The sequence below is a fragment of the Onychostruthus taczanowskii genome, unplaced genomic scaffold (assembly GCF_017590055.1).
Source record: "Onychostruthus taczanowskii isolate IOZ18803 unplaced genomic scaffold, ASM1759005v1 scaffold74, whole genome shotgun sequence".
Taxonomy (NCBI): Eukaryota; Metazoa; Chordata; class Aves; order Passeriformes; family Passeridae; genus Onychostruthus; species Onychostruthus taczanowskii.
The window spans coordinates 2,935,450-2,961,301 of NW_024505229.1; the positions used below are offsets into that span (position 1 = coordinate 2,935,450).

At 51.4% G+C, this 25,852-nt stretch overlaps 1 protein-coding gene across 1 annotated transcript in view; it reads left to right on the forward strand.

Annotated features, from left to right (window-relative positions):
- The window catches only part of LGR6 (leucine rich repeat containing G protein-coupled receptor 6), a 147,441-nt gene that overhangs the window by 108,132 nt on the left and 13,457 nt on the right, over positions 1-25,852 (forward strand). The window contains exons 7-13 of the mRNA XM_041422531.1: positions 14,022-14,090; positions 15,790-15,861; positions 17,000-17,071; positions 18,103-18,171; positions 19,098-19,169; positions 22,326-22,391; positions 24,799-24,870. Of these exons, the coding sequence (XP_041278465.1) occupies positions 14,022-14,090; positions 15,790-15,861; positions 17,000-17,071; positions 18,103-18,171; positions 19,098-19,169; positions 22,326-22,391; positions 24,799-24,870 (492 nt within the window). The remainder of the gene's footprint in view (positions 1-14,021; positions 14,091-15,789; positions 15,862-16,999; positions 17,072-18,102; positions 18,172-19,097; positions 19,170-22,325; positions 22,392-24,798; positions 24,871-25,852) is intronic.

Below are 25,852 nucleotides of genomic sequence, written 5' to 3' on the forward strand. Positions count from 1 at the left end.
CTATCAGGCAAGAGTGGCAGCAGCAGGCAAACCCTTGGTCCCCAGACACACTCCTCAGGGCAGGACCATGACACACATTGTCTCTCTCTTGCAGACTGGCAGATCCTGGGGCCACCCAGAAGGGCTCAGCTGGGGAGAGGCTGAACTGTGCCAGGGGTGGGAGGCTGATGGATAGTCTCCTCTGGTGACCCACGGGTCCCAGCTTGGCTTTCTCCCCAGTCATTTCTGGTGGTCACAGGCAAATATGTGAGGGCAAAGCTGTGGTGCCCAGGGAACACAAAGGCAGGAGCTGCAGGAGGAAGCAGAGAACTCGCTGATGGAAGAAAACCTTGTTTGGGCTACAGCTGGAGCAGACATGCAGCAACGTCCCAGCCTGCATTGGGGCAACCCTTCTCTGCAGCCAGGGTGGTTAGAGATGCCGCTGCCCATCCCAAGCAGGATGGAGCTGCAGAGGAAAAGAAGTCCCCTTGTTTGCTGTGGAAAAGACTAAAGGGTTTCATAGCCCTGGGAGATAATTCTATTTCCACAGCCATTTCTGCTGAATGCTCATTTTTCCTCTCTTCCACTCTGCTCCCACTCTCAGCCTTTGTTTGCTTTCTGCTGCCCATCTGAGGTGTCACCCAGCACCTGGGGAGCTCCGTGTCCCCTGCTCCTGCTCCCAGTGCCCGCAGGGCCAGGGCTGTGCAGCACTGTGGGGACTCTGGAGCACTGCAGCTCTGCAAGCCCTGTCTCTGCTGATGCTGATCAGGCAGCCCTGGGAGGATCCAGCCTCCAAGGTGGTCCTGTTGGAGCAGGGCTCTGCCTGTGTCCAGGCCCTGCAGGATGCACTGGTGTGAGGGTCCCACAGCCCCATCCTGCACAGCTGCCTGTGCTGGGGCAGGGAGCTCCAGGCTCTCCACACTCTCCTCCATGTCTGACTGCTCTGAAGCAGGGTCCTCCAGAGCAATGAGAGGCCTTCTGCTCCTCTTGGCCTGAACACCCAGTTCTCTCCTTCAACGCAGCAAGCATTCCAGCTCAGTGACCCTTGAGGTGCGGGTGTTCCTCAAGTGGAGCCACCCCCATGTCAATCCTTAGCACCCACCTGTCTGCTGACCAAAGCTGGGCAAGCTATGGGGCTAAAAACTGCCAAGCTTTTGGTTGCACTCTCCCAGCCAAGCTGCTAGACCTGCATCTACCTTCCACCTCTCAGGTCCTGTGCATGTGGAGACTATTACAGTCTCCACATTCATCCTTTAACTCAAATTATGATTACATTCTGTTGACAGCACTTAGCACATTTTCTTGGCTTGTGGAGGCCAAACCATGCTCTCAGTTACCCCGTGGGTGTTACCTCCTGGAAGGCAGCAGGATGGTAAGAGTTGGTGAAGACAGAAATTTCTCCAGGGTTCCTAAAATGAGTATTTGTGGCCAGATGCTGATTATAAACCAGGCACAATAGTTGAAGAACTGTAATGTTTGAGTGGAAAACATTGTTTCAGGTTTTTCAGAAGAGCCTGGGAAGTTTTAGGTGCAAAAACCTCTGTCTCCCTAAGGGAAATATTTCTTCTCATATTCAGCTAGACAGGAAAACTTCTATTTTTATTAAATGCCAAAACCCTAAGAGAAGCAGCAGGCACTGCCCCGTGCAGGTCTCAGCAATGTGTGAGCTGCATAAGTACAAGCACACTGCTCACCTGCTCCAAATCCCAACATTTCTGCAAAAACAGATCCCAGTGGAGCATCTTTGTTCTTGGAGAGGGCTTGGCCCTGATATTTCAGGAGGGCAGCAAATCTAGAAAGAGGTGAAGCCAGATGAATGACTTCACATTTCCTTTGCATTGGCCTGCAGCTCCTGTGCACAAGTCAGCTCTGCCAAGTGCACAGCAAGAGCAGCTCTGTGTTCTCCACACTGATGGGGGACAGGCAGATGTGCAGCACCCACCAGGTCTCTATGAGTCAAATACCAGCATGAAACTGGAGAAAGCAGCTCCAAGAAAATTTTCTCTGTCGGGGCAAGACCTGCCTGCTTCCCAGCCACCCCCCCAGCCTTCTCTTTCTGGGAAGGAGAGCTGGCAGGTAGGCTGGAAGCAACTCAGAGCAGCCTGGGCCAGCTTCCAAAGGGGTTTCGAAACATCCCTGTAAAGCAGTGAGATTCCTTCTCCAGCTCCCATCAGCTTGAGAGATGAGACAGAACAACCCTGCAGGGCTGTGGGAAGAAGCCCCAAGGTGAGCCATGGAACCAGGGATTAGATGGTCAGAGTGGGAGAAGCTTGGCATTTTTTAGCCCTTTCCCAAAGACATGCAGTAAATGAGAGTGTAAATATCCTGATGTGACACACTCTTCCTGTAGCCCCTTTGGGTAATGGCCTTGACCCTCCACACAAGGTGTAAGGTCAGGGGATGCTGACAGGAAATGCAGGGAGGAGGCAGCACTGCCCTGCTGGGCATGGAGACCATAAACACCCAGGGAAGGACATCCATCACCCACTGGCATGGGCTTGGCCTGTGGCCAAGGTGAATGTCTGGACCATGGCAAATGGCCTGGCACATCGGGGTGAGGGTGTCCTGAGAGGGTGAGGAATGGAGAGGTGAAATGAAAAGGAGTCAAGAGAAGCACCATCTCTTGCAAGAAGTAGGTGCAAGGCATGCCAAGAGCTGAGACTGCAGACACAATGCTCTTTGCATTGCTACCCTGTTCCAGATTTGCCCTGTCAGTCCTGCCCCATGGTGTATCCTCCTTTGGGTTGTCCTTTGGGATGTTAGCTCCTGCTGTAAAACATCTAGCAGCATAATCTGCTTCTGCCATTTGGATGGAAAGATCTTAACTTCTACGTTTCCTTAGACTTAATTTCTTAGTCTTTAACAAAGCAGAAAGAAGGGAAAGGGGATTAGACATCTTCTAGTGAGAGATGTCCCTGCCCATGGCAGGGCCTTGAAATGAGATGATCTTTAAGGCCCCTTCCAACCCAAAGCATCCCATGATTCTGTGATGAGATTTGTTGTGTGTCATAAGCCTGGTGAGTAGAAGTGTTATGAGAAAACTGATGGAAGGACAGTTCAGCTGCAGCCAGGAGCATCCCTGCAATGGCAGAGACTGATTCTTGGGAACACCAGATTTGTGCTCAGGGCTGGGGCAGTGCTAGAGAGAGCATGGCTGTGGTTTCAGAGGAACAGCAAGGGAAAACTGCCAGCCAAAGGCCTGCATGGTGCTAACACAGGGGCCAGCTTCCCGTCTGCTCTCTGAGGAAAGGATTTCTCATGAGGGGGTGGATCCCTGTGACATCAATTTCCACAGGGAGGATGGTCTCATGCCCAGGTTTCCTCCTTACCACCTTCACCTGGAAAGCTGAGCAGTGTCCCAAGGTCCCTGAGCTTCGCTATCAGTCTGAGCACAGTCCAAAGGCTGATGAACAATTGCCTCATACCTCACATTCTGCAACTTCAGCCTCGTTAGGTAGACTGAGATAACACTGAGTTTATCCCTCTGTGTCCCCAAAATATTAATATTTCATGGATCACAGCTGAAGGGGAATGTGAAACCCCCCTGCATGACCAGCTCTTTGTCACTGCTCTGTGCAGAGGGATGGGAGGGGAAGCTGACCTGGACCTGTGTAGCCACAGGTGTTTGAATGTGTGTGTGCCTCAGAGACAGCCATGGCAGCTGAAGCTTAGAGCTGGCCCAGTTCCATCTCCAAACACCAGCACACACAGACCATCATTCAGCATTTCCACCTTCCCTGCTATTAGGCAGCCCTCAGTGTCCCCATGGCAGAGCAGAGCAGACCCAGAGAGCAAGTGCAGAGTGCAGCTCTGGAAGGGGACAGAGGCTCTTCAGGGATCTTCCCAAATCCTCCACCAAAGCAGTTGTGGAAGTGACTCATTGGAGATTCCATCCCAGTGGCATTTTCAATGAATGACTTCCACAACTGCTTTAGTGGAGGATTTGGGGAGATCCGTGGGATGCCCCTGGGATGGGATCTCTGCTTTGAAGAAAAGGAGGAAGCTTTTTTTTTTCTCCCATCAGACTGTTTTGTGCAAGCAGGGAGAGGGGAGGTGGTGGCCCTGGGGGCTGACTGTCACACACACACAGCAGGAAGCCTGATGAGGATGAGAGTCCCTGGGGGTCTGCTACAAGGCAGGTGGGCAGCAGCAGTGGCTCTGGCAGGTCTGTGCTCTCAGGGGTGGCTCAGCTGGGCTGGTAGTGCCGAGCAGCAGCCTGGCAAGGCTTGTGCAGGTCCCCCACCACAAAAGCCACCTCACATTCCCCAACACCTGCTCAGAGCTCTGTCTGGAGCTGCTGAGGCAAAGGGGAAAATGCAGAAGTAAGAGCTGTGACCCTGCCAGTGGCCCTGCCATGGAAATGGCCGGGTCCCAGGGAGCAAGGACGGGGCCAGGGCTCCCCTGCCCTGGCACACTCACACAGACAGCCCCTGGTGCTGGGAGAGAGTAGAAGCCTGTCCTGACTGTGTCCAGCCTTCCCAGCCAGCCCCCAGCTGGGCCAAGGTGACTCCTGGGGCACAGGCAGGGCTGGGGAATGAATGGCTGCTCCCCAGGACCGGCTCAAAGTGCTGGAGGCCTCCAGGCTGCAGCCAAAATAGGAACAATCTGCCCCAGAAGTGCTGCTCCTTTGGGAAATCTCCAGCCTGTCTCTGCTCAGAGAGGCCACGCAGCCCTGCCCATCCCCTCCACCTGAGATGACCCCGCTGTTTCCTCTCTCCCTGGATTCTCCCTCCCCATCTGCATCCCTGCCAGCTCCTCCGCCCATCACACAGAGGAGATAAATCACTTGGAAAGAGCAAATCTCCATTCATTTAAAAACCTTTTAACTTATTTTTAAAAAATAGCACTAATAAATTAGAAACGTCTCCCAGAAGGGCTGAATCCAAAACCCTCTGGCTCCAGGCACTTTATCTGCCTAACCTTGCCTCACAGGAAATGCCCTTACCACAGCACCCGTCCCATTATCTGGGTAATTAGTCGAGTCTGTAAATGCAGAGCAGAGCTGGAACCTACCAACTCCTCTGGAGAGCTGGATTTTCTATGGGAGAGAAAAAAAAAAAAAGTAAGAAAATTAATAAAAAGTGCACCTTGGGCAATGAAGGCAGGAAGAAGGAAATGGGAAATACCTCCAGTACAGCTCATATAAGGGTTGTTTAACACTTTAAGGGCCAGGCAGGCGTTGCTGTTCTCCCACAAAACAGTCTGCCAAATGGTACCTTGCTCTTCAAGTGGATCTCTCTCCATCAGCATGCTTAATTTGAAGCCTTTTGTGCAGTCTCTTGATGCTAATGCCAAATCTGTACAATTCCCAAAGCAGCTGATGGATTTGACCCCTCAAGGACACCCTGTTTGCTGCACTGAGCTGCTCTGGTACTTCCTCAGCATCCTGATGCTCCAGTGTCAGCATGGATCCCCAGGCAGCTCACCAGAGCTTGGTTGTGTCATCCCAAGCTGCCCTGCCAGAGGATGGGAGTGACTTCAGAAGAGGCTCAGTGTCTTTGTTTGAAAAGCCAGGTGTCTGCTAAGGAAGGCAGGAGCCTCCCTTGAAATGGAAAATGTAAACCCCCTCTCCTCCAAATTATAATTTTTTAAATTAAGGGGCTCTCAGGCAAAAAATATGGGAACAGGAATAACAGTTCTTTATTAGGGGAAAAAATAGAAATGCAGAAATACAAAACAACCCTGCCAGAGTCAGAACATTCCCTGACCCTCTGTGTGTCAGGGTGGTGGCACAGTCCCATCCCATGGGGGCTCAGCCCTCCTGCAGTGCCAGCTGTGCTTCTGCTGGAGCAGGGATCCTGCACAAGGCTGGAGTTTTCCTCTGGAGCTCCAGGGCTGCTGGAGATGAGCATGCCCTCCCTCTGAGAATGCAGGGCAGGAGAAAGCTGCTCCTCTGGGAATGCAGTGGGCAAAGGCTGCTGGGGTGTTCCAGGCGCAGATTGGATCCAGGTAGGAATGCTTGGCTCCTGCCCTGGGCGGAGCATCTCCCCATGGGATGCTGGAATTTGATCAGCCCTGCAGGGACACTCAGTGGCCATGAACAGCAGAGATCTGCTGGAGGGAGGGTTGGCTGTGGGAGAGATAAAGAAAACTGCCCCATGAACAGCAGAGAACTGCCCAGCTCTGACAGATGGGGATAGAATACACACCCCCAGCCACATTTTGCAACCTAAGGCTCTCAGGTACCCAGATTGAGGGGATGGGGAAAGGAAGGGGACTTGTGGCTTTTTGGAAAGAGGGCCACAGCTCAGGGCCCTGGCTGCATGGGTCCCTGTGCCTGGCCCAAGAACAGAGCTATAAAGTTCACTGACTGCTCTGACCATTGTGTAAGTGGAAAGTGACTTTTCCAAACAGTGAGAGTCACCCCTAAAACTGAACTGGCAAGCACATCTGGCACTGACTAAGTGTCTCCTCAGGCCCTCCTCCCAGTTTGCTGCAGCTTCTCCCCCTAAGGCAGGAGCCTGGGCTATCAGGAACGTGCAGCTCAGCTCTGAACCAGTCAGTGCCTTGTAACCAGGCTGAGCTTTGGCAGAACACAAGCCCAGTCACACACGATATTTTGCAGGTTTATAAAGAAAAAAGAGGGAAAGTGAAGGCAGTTCAGGTGAAAAGGTGGTTCTGGAGGTGCTGCACTTTTCCATGGCTCCACTGTAAGGCTCATCTCCATCTCAGGACTCGCCCTGTTCTCCCTTTGCCCACCAGACCCTCACACCCCCTCTTGTACCTGACCAGCTCTGCAGCCTGGTCCCCCCTGCCACTGTTCTTGCAGCCTTGGGGCCACTGTTCTTGCAATGAGCAACAGCACTGGGGCTCTCCGAGCTCCAGCCTCTGAGTCTGCACACATGCTGTGACCCATCACAGGTCCTCTGCTCCTCTGGCTCTTTGGGCTTCATTTTGCCCAAGGCCTTTCCCTGTTGCCAGAGCCTTTCCTGGAGCAGCTGTCTGTGCCTCTTCCTCCCGAGCTGTGTGATGTGAGGGGATGCCTGTGCAGAGGAGGAGCAGCCCTTGCAGGCAGCAGAAGGGCAGCAGAGGCAGCTGGGGGCACGTTTCCACCGTGGATGTGCTGATGTATGGGAGCTCTGCTTCCATCCCACGCTTCCTCCTGCCAGCAGCAGAGCTCCAGGGGCTGATCCCGAGCCATTTGTGCACCTTGGGGAGCAGGCAGAAATCCCCAGCTTCTTTCCTGCAGTTGGGGAATGCTCTGCTGTAGAGCAGGCTCCCCTGAGCTTTGCCTTCCTCTCCAGCCTGGCAGGGAGCCACCCCTCCCTGCCTGCCTCCGGAGCCATCAGCTCGTGGGTGTTTCTGTGTGTCCCACCGAGGTCCCTTTGTGTCTGAATGTGCAGGGCAGAGTGTAAAATACATCAAACATTTATCCATCACCTCTGTCAGTCAGAGAGCAGACAGGAGTCCCGGGTGGAGCAGTCACACACTGGACACTGCTGGGATGTTCAGTGGAGGTCAGAGCTGCACTGGAGGGACTGGTGGCTGCAGGGGTGCAAGGCACAACCCACAGACAGTCAGCAATGGACCATCAGTGTCACAGAAACCCTGTGAAGTGCTGCAGCACCCTATCAGTGAGAAGCTGAGAGGTTTCCAGGCCAGCAAAATTAATCCTCATTCAGAGACTGCTGCTTGCTCCTGGCAGGAATCATGGACCCTAAGTACCCAACAACCTTCCCACAGTGGGCAGCCCATCTCTGCACCTTTGGGACACACATGCACTCCTCAAGTTCCATCATAGCCTGGCTTCTCCTTATAACTTGCAAAAAAAAGGGTTTTTCTAGGGCATGATTAATGCCCAGTGAAAACACTGACCTTAGCAGATGAATCCCATGGTGGGTCTCTGCAGTGCATGTGAACATCCCCTTCTTCCTTTAGGGGATGGGCACATTGCCTGGTGTCAGACAAGTGCTCTGGGTCCTTCCACATCCCCCTTGCCTCCTCTCACTTCTTATAGCACTGGCAGCATCTCATCCCCAGGCTGAGCTGGGCAAGGGCACACACACTGCTGCCACTTGTGGTAATCACAGATCCTCTGAACAGAGAGACACAGCTCTCTCCCAAGATTTTCCTGGGAAGCTGTGAGAAGCTGTGACAAAGTTCAGAGAAGAGAATAAGAAACAATTCTTATCTCCATTTGCTGCACCTGTTGTTGTGCAAATGTAGAGTGTGTTATAGGAAGTTGTTTACCAAAGAGTAGTTTCTTAATTAGACACTAGATAGTGTTTAGATTAAATGACCAATTAAGTTAAAGCTGTATCAGTCTGTAAGAGCTACAAGTTTCTTAATAGTATAGTATAATATAGTATGATATAGAAGAATAAAGCAATGGGTCAGCCTTCTGCAATCATGGAGTCAATGCTAATTATTCCCCATTCAGGGGACTGTTGCCATAATAGCCACTGCCAGGAGAGTGGGCTTTGGGCTGGTGCTACACGACAGAAAGTGTTGCAAGCATTCAAAAAAAACACTTAGGGAGCTTAGGGACATGTTCTAGTGTGGGGTTACTGCTTGGACTCGATGATCTTGGCTTTTCCAGCCTTAATGAATCTGTCTGTGTTCCCATAAAAGACAGCACCTGATTGTGCAGTTACTTTTCATATTTGAACTGAGCTGGCAGCTCAGCCACAAGCCATGAATGGATGCATGGAGTCTGGGTAAAGCTGTCTGCTCAGCACTGGGCAAGAGGTCAAACTACATGGTCACCATGGCCCCCTTGGGCTTCCAGACTACCAATTAAATCATTTCCAGTGCTTGATTTGCCCACAGTAACCAGCACAACTAGCAGAGGCAGTAATTACATTTACTGGCAGCTTGATGAGGTGCCAGCACAGGACAGGTGGAAATGCAGGTCCTCGGAGGAGGCTGCACAAAGTCCCCTCCAGGCACCATGGTAACATCTCCAACCCCACTGGGACTGAAATAGTCAGCAAATGTCCCATCTACAGCTTCTAATCTCACTTCATCTTCAGGTTTATTAGCTGCAAATTTGTGGTGTTTTGTGGCTTATGGAAGAATTTATAGTACTATATAATTTTTTTTTTTTTTGGCTTCCTGTGTGGAACCACTAATAGTCCCTAACAGGCAGAAAATTGACCTAAGACTCTTTCCCCTCCTTCTCTCCTTTTGGCATGACTGAAGATATTAATAGTTCCAGGCTGCTTGCTGTCAGCTTCAAATCACCCTGGCAGTTAAAGCCCAAAATAACTGGGCCTTTGATGTCAACTTACTTTTATTTCTAAATAAACAACAGTGTTGGTTAAGATCTTCCAAACATGAAGCTATAGGCTCCCTCTAGCAATAAAAACAATGGAAAGCCAGCCAGTTGACTGTGTCTTGGGCAGACTGGGTGACCTTTCAGAGGCTTTCATCTCAAGCTGAAGAACAGACAAGGCTCCTCCTGCCATCCCACTGCCATGCTACAGCTGGTAACTTTGAACCTAGCTGAGGAAAGGGATTATTCACAGCCATTGCTCTTGCACATCAGTTCTGAACCTCTTGCCTGCCTGACTTTGCTTTCAAAAGCCCTTGATAATGGGGAAAACTCCCTCATGTCATGCTCATTATCTTTAATTCATTTTTTGTTGTTGTGAGGCTTCCCTATTGTTTGGCATAGCACGGCCATGGTGTGTTGCCATCCTTCCACCAAGTAACACTGCCATTGATCTGCTTGGGAGCAAAAAGGACAGCACTCCACAGCCAGGAAATCCCACATGTCACAAACAAAGTGACAGGAGAGCAGACAGGAGTCCTGGGTGCATCAGCCACATCCTGGACACTGCTGGGATGTTCGGTGGAGATCAGAGCTGCACTGGGAGGGACTGGTCAGAGCCCAGAGCTGGGGCAGCACTGCCAGGTCCAGCTCTCTTGGGCCAAGAGGCCTGCTGGGCCACCCCAGCCCGTGCCAAGCAGCGCAGTGGGAACAGTGAAGTGGCTTTTTGCAGCTTTCCCTGCTTCATCTCGAATGGGGAAGCAGTGGGAAGGTGGCAGAATTAGAGCTAGGGAAGCAAAGCATTGCCCAAGTACCTCAGGTAAGGCAGGGAGAGGAAGGGAACCCTTCAAGATGTTTGCTCCAGCACCTCCATTTCCTACATCTCCAGCTCCTGGAGAGGGCTTGTGATTGATGGGCAGTTCCCTGACATGCTCAGGAGAGGAAATTTCGTTGCCACTGAACCAAAAAGCAAAATAATCTCTGACCCACAGAGCTGTGAGTCCTTCCAATCTGCTTTGACCCTGTGCTGGGGAAGAAGCTCTACAGATCCACCAGCAGGCATATGGGCTGGGCCAAACTCCCATGGGACAGCAGGCACAGAGGAGATGTCTGGGCCAGATGGAGCCTGACAGCACCTGTGGAAAGACCTGAGGACTGGATTTCACCAAATGAACAGAAACTTCCCCATGGACAGGAACACCCTGCTGGAGGTTGAATGCTGTTTCTGGGTCATTGCTTGGACCAGAGCTCAACTCCAGTTCTGTGAAAGAAGAAGGGACAGGAAAACTTTTTCATGTCATGGTTTGGGTCTGGGCTTTGGGAAGAGTGGCCCCACTGCAGGGAAGAGATGGCACCTGAGGACCATCCTGAGTGCTGGTTTCTTCCAGCCCCCTCCAGCCAGCTTAACCCATGAACCGGGCAGAGCTGGGCTGGGAGCTGCCCTGGGGACAGTTCAGGGCAGTGAGAGCAGCACGCCATCCAGAGCAGCCACCTGGGAGCAGCACCCAGGGACCTGCTCCCCACAGCAGCTGGGCTCTTTCCAGGAGGGAGGCTCACCTCCCCAAAACCCAGGAAGCAGGGCAGGAACGAGCACAGGCACATTGACTCCTCTGAGCAGAACAGAACGGGGTCGCTGGCAGCCGGGGTGCAGCAGCGTGACTACACCTGGTGCATTTCCACTTTCCAACAAGCCCAGTGGCTGCCAGCATTCCAAGATGGGATTTTACCCAGCGGGAACTGCTGAACACAATGAGTGCTCTTTGTATGTGTCAAGTGCAGAGGGGAGGGAGGCCCCAGGATGCTGCCAGGGCTGGGAACGGTGTGTGTTCGCTCAGGAAGAGCTGGTCCTGTACGTACTTGCTCACATGCGGAGGTACAAACAGAACCTTCATCTGCTGATGAAAGACCAGCCTGCCTGGAAGAGGTGCAGGCTGGAAAGGAAACACATTTTTAAAGACAGGAGCAAATATTACAGCACAATGAATTATTCCTTGTAAATAATACCGGTTGCAGATCTAAGATCCCTTGTTCTGCTAGTGAATCACAGGTGAGCCAAGGCTCCTCTCTGCTGGGCAATGCTTTCCATCTGTTGGAAGCTCACAGAAACAGCCCTGTGCCATCACAGAAAGCCTCCACAGTGGCAGTGACACTGCAGTGATGGGCTGACTGTCACCCGGGTCTGGGGCTCACCAGGAGCCATCTCTTGGCATCACACAGTCTCACCCCAGCCCCAGTTTGTGGTACAGGGGAGGGAAATGGCACAGGCTGATACCCAGCCTTGAATGACCTCTGCAGCTTCCTGCTCCCTGTGGAATCTCCCTCTAATTTCAGGGAGTCACTGCAGGGTGAAATTTTTAAAGCTATTATGCACCTTATGTGCATAATTTGGGGCTGTCAGTCGACTTAGGCTGCTAATGACTGATTTCAACCAGTGCAGGGATCTGGAGGTTAACCAGATTTGACTGATGCTTTGAAAATGCCCAGTGGGGTCCTGCCTGCACTTCCCATTCCTTGTTCACTTGGGAAATCCACTCCTGTATCTTCCTGAGCAGCAGAGAAAGGATGTGTCATTACCAGTCCTGCCCCTGGTAACCAAGCCTGTGCAGTGAGAGTCCTCAGCCAGGCCCTGGTGGAACTGGCAGGTGCCATCTACAGACACTGGCCAAGAGCACCCAAGCAGCTGATAGGGAGCTACAAGCCCAGAGTGAGGCTATGAGCAGTCATGTGTTGGGCTATTTACTCTTGAACAGATCAATTTGGGCTCAAGCGGGGAAGTCTGAGGAAAAAGCACTGATCTGCTTGGAGCAGGATGAGAACAGTGTGTCAGAGCAAGCTCAGGGAGAGGCAGAGCTCTCCTGCCTAGATAGATGTGGGGAGGGGACACCACTCCTGTTCCACTCCTGGGCCCTGGGACAGGCACAGCAGCTTCAGGTGTGCTGGGCCCCTGCCACCACTCTGCAGGGTGGGCAGTGGGCAGGCAGAGCTCAGGGTCTCACCGCCAGCCTGTGCTCCTCCCCTGCTGACTGCCAGCACTGCCAGACAGCATGAGCCCTTCCTGGGTCCTACAGGAGCAGGATTCATCTGCTCAAATCTCTACACAGAGTACCTGCATCCTGATCCCTGTGTAACTGGAGGAGGGGAAACTGCCCTCAGTGTCAGGGGACAGACCTTGCCAAACCAGGACCTGCCACAGCACCTGGGCTTCTCAGGGAATCCAGCAGCAAGGTCTGGTTGGACCTTGTCAGAGCTAAACCTGACAAAATCCGCCCACAACAACCTCATTCCATATTTTTCTCTTGGGTTTGTGCCCTATCTTGTAATTCTGTGATAAGCATTCCCTAAGACATAAATCATATAAACTGGAAGTCCTGGAAGGACCTATTTGGAGAGACTCTCTGGGTTGACTTCCCATGTAAACACCTTCAGGGCAAAGCTGAGCTGGTGCCATGGAGTCGTTCCCAAGCAGGGGCACTGGTAGTGAGAGAAGATGTAAGAGACAAGGGGGCCAAGAGAGATCATAACATAATGACCATGCCTGGGCCAGAGGATGAGAATTACAGGGTAATTGGGCAGCAGCCCATTGCTGTGTAAATGCTCAGTTATTTCTGTTCCATAAACCACAATCCAGGTTACATGGTAATTACTTTGAGGTTCATTAAGTGTAATTATACAGTAATCTCCAGGAGCCAGTAATCATGTTCCAAAGTATCTACCACTTAAAACCTGGTGAGTGTCATGCAGGTAGGAAGCAGTCGCATGGCTTTCAGACTTCAGTGAATTGCAAAGTGGGATGGCCAGGACAGTGCCAAATGTTACTGTGACAGCTGAAATTGCCTTCCAAGGAGAAAGTTTGGTATGCTAGAGAAGTGCTGCACACCCAAAGCCCAGCCAGTCTCCATGGGCACCCTCCAGCCGATAGCAGGATTGGTGCCTTTGAAGGGCTGCTTCTCCCAGTTGCCAGCAGTGCCCCAAAAGTCAAATAAATCCTTTTCCAGAGGTTAAGCCCATCCTTGGAGAACAAACACAACTCTTGAGATTTCATTCAGACTCAGATGTCTCTTTTAGTTGCCAAGTCAGGGTGGATAAATTCTACACCTGTCATTACAACCAACATAGTATATTTTATTTATTTCACTACACAGCAAATTAGACTTAATGCTCAACAGTGTCAGTAATTCTTGCACATCACTTCCAGCTTTGGCTCCCAGATTCCAAAGTGAGGTTGGCTCCAACCATCAGAAGAAGACCTAAGTCCTCCCACAGACTCCTGTTCCCAGCCACAGCATGTCCAGTGACAAGGAGACCCAATGTCCTGAAGAGGGGAATGAGGAATGTCCCCACTGAGGGGATGGTCCCTGATCCCCTCTGCACCACAGAGCAAGGGGGCCCGAGAAGCCCTTCATGGGCCCCACACAACTGAGGCTGTTCATGTTTCTTGTCCTTCAAAGAACCCCATTTTGACCTGGAGAGACAATAAAAATTACTCAGAGCCAAAGGCCTGGGGCTGAGTTCCTGGGAGAAGGGGCCAGGGCCCTCAGGAGATGGGGAGCAGCTCCAGTGCCCAGTGCTGGGCACGGGACACTTGGCAGGGAGAAGCTCCATGGCAGCAGCCGTGGCTTGGACTGGCTCTCACCTGACAGTGCTCCCAGCTGGAAATATTCCTGCAGCAATATTCCTGCTGCAGGAATGGGTGAGATTGTGTTTCCAGGCAGTGGCTGGATCAGCATGGCAGGAAAAACCTGTCTCCCATGTTAAGGACCAAGTTCTCAGCTTCAAAGGTCAAGTCCCTACAGAAATGTTAATTTATGTATTTCCCTTATCTGTCTTTCAGGGATCTGAACTACAACGAGCTGCTGGAATTCCCCGGGGCTATCAGGACACTGGGCCGGCTGCAGGAGCTGTGAGATTTTCCATTTATTCCTTTTCAAACCCCCTCCCTGTGGGAGAGTAACCAGTAAAGCATCACGTGTGCTCTGACTTGAGGAGAGCACTCAGTCCAAGCCTTTCTTTTCCTTCCCAGCCCTATCCACTGCCTCAAAGCAGTTTATCCCCTCGATTTCCATCCTCCTGACCATCTCCCACCAGCCTCCACACCTCGGAGGGGAGTGGGAGTCTCTGCCAGCCTCGGAGCAGGTTCCTCCTACTGCTCCTCACTCTCCTGTGGCATCTCAGGAGCTCAAATTCCATCTGTTCTCTGGCTGTTTCTGATGTCCATTCCCCAGCTTGGGACCACAACCTGGACTTAACCTTGTTATTATGAGGCCACAGTTTCTGCAGGCACTGTGCCACATCCTCTAATGCAAAGAAACTGTTTTATCTCCTTTAGGATAAATTTATAATAGGGAATTACCAGTTTATGACCATTTCAGTGGATAGCTCACCTTCCTCTAACTGGTCAGCCTGGGAGACACCAAAAATAAGAAACCATTCCACTTATCACCCAAAGGTAGAAGCCCCAGGGTGGGGTGAGTTGATGTGGACCCACAGTTCCTGTGTCAGTGGGGCCAGGCTGGGGTGGGACAAAAGCAGCTGCTCTCGTGTTTCTGGGAGCCTTGGAGTAAAAATCTGGCACTACTTTTTTCTTTACTGGAAGAATTCTCGTGAGATTTCTCATGTTCAGCCCAATATCATCATCATCCTCACCTTCAAAATGAGGATAAGATCCTTAATTCCCTTTGAGATGGCTTTTGAAATGCCTTCACTGAAGAAGAGGCAAATTCCAAACAATCATCAACTAATCACCTGCTCAGACTCCTCTGGGATAAACAACTTGGGCATTACCCAGAGCTTGGTCCTAGTCCTGGACACAGGAACCTTTGCTGTACAGGAGGTCAGACTGTGGCCACAGAGCTCTCTTCTGCCAAAAAAAGTTTGCTGATAGAAATTTTCAAAGAATTCACAGAATGACCAGGTTGGAAGAGACCTTCAAGATCATAGAGTCCAACCCAGCCCCAACCCCTCAACTGAACCCTGGCACCCAGTGCCACATCCAGGCTTTGTTAAACACACCCAGGGATGGTGACTCCACCACCTCCCTGGGCAGCCATTCCAATACTTTATCATCCTTTTAGTAAAAAATCTATTTCCTAATATGCAGCCTATATTTCCCTTGACATAGCTTGAGACTGTGTCCTCTGATTCTGTCAGTTGGTTCTCATGGTTAACAAAAAATATCCCAGCTAGAGCTACAAATCCTTTAAAGTCACGTGGGCTGATAATTCCTGGCACACTCTGGTTGGCAGCTGTGGGGCTGTTATGGAAACCATCCACAAAAATTGTAGTTCCTGGTGGGTAGAAAATCTTGTTTTGGCTTGCTTCTGTTTTCTGACCTGTAAAGTGTTAAACCTGAAGTCCTTGTACCCTCGGTGGGGTTGGTGGAGTCACATAAGGAGCACCCACAGAGTAAATGCAGCAGATTTTGCAGATTTTGTCCTGCCAAACCACAGAGCTTTTTCACCTGCTGGGATGATGCTGCACCACCTGGGAAGGAGCCTATATCTCCTATTTGATTAATATTTTGAAGGCTCTCTGGCTTTAAAAGTGTTGAGAAAAAAGAAGGTTAATTTAATTAATATCAAGATATTTGTTTCTCCCAACAGTGGTTTTCACAACAACAACATCAAAGCTATTCCGGAGAACGCATTCGTTGGGAATCCCCTCCTCCAAACAATGTAAGAAAATTAAGTAATGTTTCCTACAGCTTTATATTGCCAGAAAGGGGCATTTCCTGCTGTCTTTAGTTGGGATTTCTGACAGTGGTCAATGACAACAATCTGATATTTGCTATCCATGTGCCAAAGCAGGCTGAAATTGCTGCTTCTGGGCTCCTTCTCAGAGCTGCTGTGGGTTCTCCTTTCCCTGCAGCACAGGCTGATAGCAAGGAAGGAACAAAACACAGGTGGTCTGCATGGAAACCACCTAAGCCCTGGCTGACATCTGCTGATGTTTATTCCTTGTGCTCAAAAAAGCTGCTGGCCAGCTACAGCAGCAGCCACACGTGTCAGAGCTGGGATTCCAGATCCCTGTGTGTGCCCAGACCTGGGACACAAAGCTCTGCAGATAAACACACCCAGCTGTCAGGTCGTTTCTGCTCTGACCCAGGCACAGTTAGGGATTTTTGGATACTTCTCTGAACAACACAGCTATTGAAAACCATGTCAAGTGACAAAAGCTCTGCTTGTCCAAACTGGACTTAAATTATAGAAATATCAATATCTGGAAAGGCATGGTGACACTGGGTGAAACCATTCAGTGCTCCAGCCAGCACAACCAGCCTCCTCCCCATCTGCTTGGGCAGCATCCACTGAGTGATGGTGGGGCCCATACATCCAGAACGTTCATCTCTGCATTGCATCTGCCCATCTAAAGTCTTTCACAGTTAGTGGGGGGGAAGTGCTTCTTGTAGGAGGTGACTGAACTCCTCCCATGTCTCACTGGGTCTCAGAAGAGCTCACTTCACTGACTGTGACAAGTGGGAAAGGTGCTGGTGCTGTGTGTGAGACCACAGGAGATGTCCTCCAGTGCAAGGTGTTTCTCAAGGACTGAAGAAGGGTTTTACACCTTTCCAGCCCATCTGGTTCAGCAGGATCCCAAATGGCCCACTCAGAGCAGCAGGACACCTCAGTTGTAGCAATATCCAGCCCAAACAGGACAGTGGGAGAGCCTGTGTTTATCTGGGAACAAGAATTCCTGACAGCACAGCAGCACCTCCTGCATGGCTTGCTGCTGTAGCTCTGAGGCTCTTGAGCTGTAACAGCATCTTCTCTTTGTGTGCAGCAGACTCTGACCTGTTCCTCTTTCCCATTGCAGCCATTTTTATGACAATCCCATCCAGTTTGTTGGACAGTCTGCTTTCCAGTACCTGCCAAAACTCCACACTCTGTAAGTTCACCAAGCACGTCCCCAGAGAGGTAACACCCAAGCTGCAAGCCCTGCATACTGGGCACCTTTGTGGCCTCTTCCCTCCCTTCTTCCAAGAGCCTCTGTGCCAACAGAGGACCATGAAGCCACTCTCTTGTCCAACCCCAAAGGCTGCTCCAAGGAGTAGATACTGCAGATGTTTTCTTCTGAGGAAGGATAATTTTGAAAAGGGTGTTTTGGAGACAGCCACTGATTCCTCCTCCCCACACAGCTGACAGGCACTGAGGCTTTCCAGGGTCTCCACAGCTGTGCCAGGAGCAGCAAAGTGCCACGCACAAGTGCCACAGCTTTTTCTGCTGTTGCATAATTGCTCAAACAGAAGGACACTGAAGGTATCTGTCTTCCTCCACAAGATGGAGAAGTGGAGGAACACGTCCCAGCACCATGGCACAAGTCATATTACTGGGCAGCCAGCAGTGGCACTGCTTCCTTCACATGTTTGGCCCTGGGCCTGCTCCAGGGCCACCAGCACAGGCTGGGCACCACCTGAACCACAGCAGCTGCCCCACGCTGGCATTTCAGCCAACCTGTTGTGGCACAGCATTAAAAATACTGAGGCAGAGGCAACCTCATAAATCTCTATTTATAAGCCTCACCCAGGCACATAAAATAAATCATTCAAATAGCTCTGCATTCTTTAGATCCAAATGCATAGACCCAGGGAGGCTTGGGTGGGATGCCCTGCTTACATTCCCCATGGTAATTGTTTGGGGTTTTTTTATTTAATTTGGGTAGAGATCGTGCCAAGAATGTCAGTGGCTGGGAGAGGCGTTGAGCTTGCCAAGTCTCCTTGCATGGAAGTGCCCAGCTCCATCTCGCTGTGTCTGCACAGCATCTGCTCCAGCCACAGGGACACGCTGGGGCTGGGCCTTGATCACATCTGGGGGTGAGGAAGCAGATTTGCCACCGTGGTTGATGGGTCTGGACCCCTGAGCAGCTGCACGTGCCTCCAGGTGCTCTGCCCACCTCACTTCACCCTCGTTTCTCTGCAGGTCACTCAATGGAGCCACGGACATCAGGGAATTCCCGGACCTTAAAGGCACCACCAGCCTAGAAGTTTTGTGAGTGGCACCTCTCTCCCTTTAACCCTGCTAGCTGTGCTCTTCCTCCTCCAAGGCGGTCCAGGCTGTTTCAGTGAGGACAACTTTCCCAGTGCTGTGCAGTATTCAGCTCTGCCTCTCCCTGGTCACTCACCCTTCTGCTTCGTTTCACCCCTGTGGCTCCTGAACGCAGCTTTCCTCCCTGTGAGTGGCTCTCTCGGTACTCTTGAGTGTGCTCCAGTCTTTTGTTTGTTGTTTATTTGTTTTTTCCTTCCTTCCCTCCTGCACCTGTGAAGGAATGAACCTCTGAGTGCAGTGCTTCTGCTGCACCCCAGTGTCTCTGCCCCTAGTGGAACCAGCACCGTGGTGCATTTCAGGAAACATCTGCCACCCAGGCTGGGGCTCCTGCAGCTGCTCTTGTCCCCTCCCCATGCCCCAGGGCCTGGGAGGACACATTGCCCCTGGCTACACACAGTTCTCCTCTCTTGGACACCGTCCCCACGCTGAGCCCAGACTGGGAGCACCCCAGGCCACAGTGGGGGCTGGCCCTGCTGTGTCCTGGGGACACAGGGACACACCATCCATCCCTCAGACACAGCTTCTGAGGCAGTCCTGGCTCCAGGCCTGTCCAGCCTGGGCAGTGGGAACAGGGATGGCAGAGCATGCTACAGAGGCCACTGCCACCTGCCCCAAGGTGGCCAAGGACAGCTGTTAATTCAGTACTCAGCAGTGGCCCAGAACTCTTCACATTCACCTTGGCTGGGTCCAGCAGCAGTGCCTCTTTGCAAAACTGCCAGGCAGGATTTTATCCTCTCCATGTATTTTATTGTCCTACTGATATTGTCTCTCCTGCCACTATCTGGGACTGGCAGCTGGGCTTCTGGGTCACAGAGTCTGGGTGCTGGCTGTCAGCAACACCATTTCTTGTCTCTCCTCCATCCCTCTAGGACCTTGACCCGAGCAGGAATCCATTTCCTCCCCAGAAGGATGTGCCAGCAGCTGCCCAGCCTCCGAGTCCTGTGAGTAACCCGTGTCTCTGTCCTGCCTGGTCCTTACAAAATGCCCTCAGGAACTGGGCTTTCCTTTTGTCTAGCTCAGGGAAAGGACCAGCTGTGGAAGACCGTCCTGTGGTTCCTGTTCCCATCATCTTTTCCATGCAGAAATCAGCATGTTCTTAATCCCTACTTTGGGCTCTTGCTTGTTCTTCAACTTGCTGCTCCATCCCAGTGTGCTGCTCTGGTCCCAGGGCTGCAGTCAGGCACATCTCCTTGCTCTGCACCAGCAGGACCTGTCCCCTCCCATGCAAGGGGAGTAGAGAGAGTACAAAAGGAGATGGGTAAGAATGGCCGCAGCACTTCACAGCTCCCAGCTGGGCTGAAGCTCTCAGCCCAAAAACAAGGGGGAAATCACCTTCATCCTCTGCCCCAGCCTTGGCTTATTGCAGTTGGAGCTGCAGCAAGTGCCATCATCTGGAGGGAGGATCCTGTTCATATCCCAGGAGGGATCAGGTCTGACCTGATGGGGACCTGTGAGGCCACAAGGCCACATTTCCTCACATGGGGCAGCACAGCCAGGTCAGGGTTTTGCTTGGTCTCTGTTTCTTTGGCTTTGCCTGTTTAGCCAGGCACTGAATGATGCTGGGGGGTCCTGCTTTCTCCTTTAGCTTGGTACATGATGAAATCAACATCCCAGAAAGGTTCTGCATCATCTCAGCAATCACACCCCTGATTCCTGAGATCCCCAACTATGTTTGCTCTCAAAGACATCCTCAGGAAATGAGTCATGAGCCAGATTTATACAAGTTTGCAGCCTTAGGGCAACAACAGGCTTGCCTCTCATCAGTCTTTATACAAGCAAGCTGAAAAAGAAAACAAGTTTGTTCCAGGAAAGCAACAGGAGTGAATTCTTGATCACAGAAATTGGAAACAAGAGTAAAACATAAAAATAAAAGAAGACAATTTGTAACTTAGGAGATTACAGGCTTTTGGTTCCAGATGTCCCTGTAGGGAAGATCTCTCATCTTTAGACATCTGGACCAATTCAATGGATGACTTGCTACAGAAGTGCAGCCTTTGGGCTGGCCCAGGCTGTTGGGTCCCAGACCTCTGTTTATGTTTGCAGTTATCAGACTGCAAGCCCTCACAGCAGAGCCTGTTCTTTGTGCCTACCCCCCACCACCATGTGGGAGAGTTTCATTGGGACACACCACCTTGTTCCTTGTCCCTTCTTCCTCTTCCCTAGTGAACGTTCCTGACACTTATTGCATTGCTTTCAGGGTTTGGAGAGAGAGCGTGAGGGCCAATGTTTGTGCATGTTTCCATCTCTCTTGCCTTTGAAATGCCTTGGGTCCTGTCCCCACAGAGCCAGAGGTTGCTCTCTGCCTGTCTCTGGGCAGCCACAGGAGCTATGGCTGTGACACACCTGACCATAGATGACACAAGTAAAGCTGCATTTCCAGGTGTGGATTCTCTGCAAGGACACAGGGACTGTAGAGCCACTGAAGGGGCAGAGGGTCACAGCCATCCTGGGATGCCCCACACAGGCAGGGCAGCCTTTGGCATCAACCTGGCATCATCCTGCTGTTTTCATCCAGAGCTCCTGCTCAGGGCACAGATTTTGTGTAACCGTGGTACACCCTGAGGTGGAAGGGACCCACAAGGATCATTGAGTCCAGCTCCTGGCACTGCACAGAGCACCCCAACAATCCCACCCTGGGCCTGAAAGAGTAGTCCAAATGCTCCTTGGACTCTGGAAGATTTGTATTTCTCCTCAAGCAGAAATAGGTGAAACTCCCCTGAGCAGAGCTGAAGTCCCTTGGTGCCATCAGCACCTTCATCCTGGTACGTTCCCAACAGAGCATGAGAGACTGAGGCTGCTCTGTTTGTAAATTCTGGGCTGCACCTGGTTACCCTCACTCTGGAGGAGCCAGAAATAACTCCTGGGGCTGGTTCTCCCCCATCACTGTTAGCTAAGCTCCAGCCCTGCCAAGCCCAATGCATTGACACAGGGACCAGGGAAAAGTGACTGATGCTAAGGTTTTTTCTCCATCCTGCATGACAGCCTCCAGAGCCAAGCACAAACCTGTTTCTTGCTTTTCCCTCCCTCCTCCTCTCCACCATGGAAAACTGGTGGTGAGTAGGTTGGCAAAAAAAAAAAAAAAAAAAAAAAAAAAAAAAAAAAAAAAAAAAAAAAAAAAATTGAAATATTTTAGGAGCAATGTATTGGCAGAAATATGGAAACCGAGTTTGGAAAGTCGGCCGAGAAACCACATACAAAACTTTACCCTGGGGTAAATTTCCCTTGAACAACCACAAATCCAGTCTCTGCTGGTGGGGGAAAGAGCTGGGTTTAAACATTGCTCTTTACCCAGCCTGTTTCAGCTTCAATAAATTCTCATTAAGCTGTGCCAGGGTGGGTTTTCCTCTGACTATCAAGCCACTCTAGATGCTGACAGGACACTGAGCCATGAACCAGTGGCAAAAGGAGTTTGCTGCAAACTGCTTTTGAGTGACAGCACTTGAAAGAACAAGGAGCAGAGATTTCCAAAGTCTGTAATGCCCTGGGCCAAATCCTTGCCAACCCCTTTCCTGACCTTGGGAGAAAGCCAGGAAGGGCTGAATAGCCAAATCCTTGCCAATGCCACAACCCCTTCCCTGACCTTGGGAGAAAGCCAGGAAGGGCTGAATGGGGAGCAGGCAATGGGCAGTGGGGTTGCTGTGCCAGGAGGGAGCTGGTCAAATCCTCCCCAAGCTCTGCAGGCACATCTGCAGCTTGTGCAAGCTCTGGCCGCAATATCTCTGCGCTGTGCCCATGGAAGGCAGGGCTGGGCATGGCAGAAGTGGCACAGGAGGGTTTCCCAGCTGACTTGAGGCTGGGCAGGACAAGCCCACCCCAGCTGAACGAGCAGCTCCATCAGCCCAGGGCTGGGCTGCAGGGAGCTGGGCTGGGGATGAGCAAGTGGGGAAATCATGGGGCAACCCTCACCTTGCACAGAGACACCCAGAGCCAGCAGCAGCTGCAGCGTGGAGATCCCACTCACTGGGGTTACCAAAAGTGGGGCTGTGCAGGATGAGGTGAGGTCACCTCGCTCTCCAGCAGTACCTGCCTTGCAAGGGAGGGCTCAGGGGCACTGGCTTTTGGTGTCCCAACATTCCTGTGCTGTCCTTTCCCTGCAGAGAGCTGTCACACAACCAAATTGAAGAGCTGCCCAGTTTCCACCGGTGCCAGCAGCTGGAGGAGCTGTGAGTATGGAGATGTCCTTGTTTGTGCTGTGCTCTGGGGGAAAAGGCTGCTTCGAGGAGAGGGGTGGTTCCCACACACAGAGCTCCCTAAGCATTGGGGAAGTTGGGCGTTGGAACTCAGTGTTTGGAGTGCAAATGGACCAGAGCTCCACTCTCTGGCCCTGTGCACATACAGAATAAAAATCTATCCCCTGTGCACAGGAGCTTAATTCAGTCAGGTCCTGTCAGAGGTCACAGACACTTCAAACAGAAGTAGGATGTGACAGAACTGAATTCACTTCACTAACTCCAGTCCCACTAGGAGCTAATCAAGAATGGGGTTTATATCCACCATAAATGTCTTCTGCTTCAAGGAGGGGCCCCATGCCATGGGCACAAAGCAGCTCTTATCCCCCCTGCCCAGGGCCAGCCCCTCCTGAGAGAAGGGGGATGCTTTCCTCAGCTGCAGCTCTGGAACTGGGTCCTCTCCAGGCCCCAGGAGGCACTGCTGCTGCTCTGAGACAAAGTTATTCATATTCAGCTCAAAATGTGGCCCTACACTTCAAACAGAACCCAAGTTCTTGGCCTTTTTAAGAAAAACTGTTAAAAAAAACCAGTTAAAGTAGACTCCATGATTTTTCACATAATCCTGCTACCTGGAAGAACAGATGTATGGGAGCAGCATCCCCATTAAAAAACTCCACAGGAGAGGTTGTCCCTGCTCTCTGTAGCACCTCAGCCTGGATAGTCAGACCAGCTCATCCAGCCTCAGCAAACTGGACCTTAGAACACTGTGAAACTACATGGAAACGAGAGTACACAGCCCCTGCTGCTTTTTATGGCAGCTGTGAGAGTACCCCCAGGAAAACATTTGAAAAAAATAGAAAGTACACCAAAAAAAGATAAATGTCCAAAATTTCAAACCTGTGATTTCACACATTCTGCCTGAGTTTCTTCTTGCACAATTTTATAATATACCAAATTCAGACTTAACATTAATATAGAATCACATTAAATGCCAGTTTCTGGCTACTGAAGTCAAATAGATTATACCTATGTACCTATAAAAATATTAATATTAAATTAATATTATTTTTTTAATTAAGGGACCAAAATGAGTGTTTGGTCCCTTAACCCCAAAGTTTTTACCCTGTAAGCCCCACCCCCACCAAGCATCAAACCTGGTGGTTTGAAGCAAGTCTGGTGGTGCCCGGTGGTACAGCCTGGCACACAAACAGCTCAGCTGTGCCCTTGCTCTGCTGTAACTGCTGGTGTCCAGACCTTCCCCTGCACCACACAGCTGGTCCCTCACAGCTAAACACCCCTAAATTATTTTTCTCAATCTTGCTGCAATATCCCTTCTGCCCAAACTCCACCTCTTCCAGTCAGTGACCCCCAAATCTGTGTCCACATCTTCCAGTGGCTCCCAGGTGAAATCTTGGCTGGAGGCAGGGGCCATGCCAGCCTGGGGCACCACGGGGGCAGCTCAAGTGCCCACCTTTGGAACAGCAGCACGTGGCCAAATCCCAGCTGAGACAGTAGAGCCAGCACATGAGGGTCCTTGTGTGAGATGAGTCAAGATTATTTCTGAGTCCAAAGGCAGGTTAAGCACCTGAGAAATGCCCAGGGATGTGCTGTAGGTGGAGCAGCAGGCAGTGGCTGTGTCACCTTGCAGAAGGTCATAGGGAGGGGGATGCTGCTTCTGCAGGTCTGGGAGTTCAGGATAGGCTCACACTAGGGAAAACAGCCCTGAGGAACTGAACCTTTCCCACAAGGTGCATGGCTGGAGCATCCAGGATGTCTCTTGAGGATGTGGGGAGTGTGTAGGTCAGTCAGCAGAGTCTGTGAACTCTCACCCTACTTTTTCCCCCTTCCCCAGGGGATGAAGGAGCTGGAAAGGGGGATGTGGAGGGCTGAGCCACTTCATGTGCAGATGTGGACAGTGGGTTCTACAAGACATCAAGATATTTCTTCATTAAATACTGAGATACCTTCAGCCCTCAAACCTTCATCCTCACCAAGGCAAAGGGCAGCACCACATGGTCCTTCCTGAAGGGTCACACAGAGCTGGTTGATGATCACTGGCTCCAAGCTCTCAGCTTGTCCTCTGGAAAAAGCAGTTTGGAGGCTTAGGGAGGAGCAAAGTGGGAAACTAGTGTGGGTTTGGGGTCAACAGGGTATCTTTGGCCACTGCACATCAACAGTTCTTTACTCAGTCGTGATGGCATCAAAAGCAGAGGATGAGCCCTGGAGCAGAGCCTGCGGGAGAGAATGGCTTTGACACGTTTTGCTGCTCATCCTGTTTAACTCTTGAAATAAGAGTAGGTCTCCCAAGCACAGCAACTTCCATGGTGACAGTGCTGCCCTGGGACAAAGATCTCCACAACTGCCTTCAGCTCTTTTCTCAAACCAGTTTCTGTTTTTCCAGGGGTCTCCAGCACAATAAGATCCAGGAGATTCGAGCAGACACCTTTGTGCAGCTGATGGCCCTGCGCTCCATGCAAGTATTGTCTGCCAGGGACCAGCTGGGTCATGCTGGGAGGGGGACTGTGAACCCAGAGAGGATGGGGGAAGCCCCAGCCTGCCTCTGTCTCTGCTGAGTCCCTCTTCCATTCTGTCTTAGGAAAGAGGAGAGCACAAACCATCCTTTTGGCTTCTCCTGCAGACCCCCCTCCTTACCTGCCCCCTCATGCCCACACCCCACACGCAGCAGCTCTGCCAGGGCAGAGCCCACATCACAGACAGGCCTCCTGAGTGCCAGGAGGAACCAGGGCAGTACCTGAGTGCACCTGAGCTCCAGCACCCCTGTCCTACACAGGCTGTAGGCACTCCTGGAACATGCAAAGCATCCCATTTGGTTTGAAAGCTCCTCCCCACCACTCAGAAGTTCGTGTTCCACAAGTGCACACACAGAGTCACCTCCCAAGTGCCTGGCACCTTGGAGAGCTGGCACAGCTCTGAAGGGCACTGTGGCTCTGTGACATCTGGGAAGAGCCCTGAGAGTCTGTATTTGCTGTTCTGTTAGGAAGTGAACTAAAACCCATCAAATCTGTTCCCATGGTGCAGCAATGCGAGTGCCATTTAATAGCCCAGCGTTCCTGGGATCCCCTGAGTGTCACAGACACACCTGAGGTGTGGCAGGTGGCACTGCAGACACCCAGGAACCGTGAGCATGCTGCCCCAGCCCAGTCACACACACAGGTGAGAAAGCTCTGGCAGCTTTGGGTACGTTCTGGCCCCTGGGAGAGGATTCATCCTACCCAGTGTCACACACACCTGAGCAGGTATCTTTGCTCCCTTAGAGACTAAGAGATGAAGGCTGTCCTGCAGTCAGCCTTAGGGCAAGAAATTTTTCCCAGTTTGCTGGTTTCCTCTACACTGCTTACAGAGGAGTGGAGCTGTCTCACTTGGATAGAGGCAGAGCTGATTGAGGAGACTCAGTGACTCCAAAGCACCTGTGCATGGCAGGAGACATTCTAGAA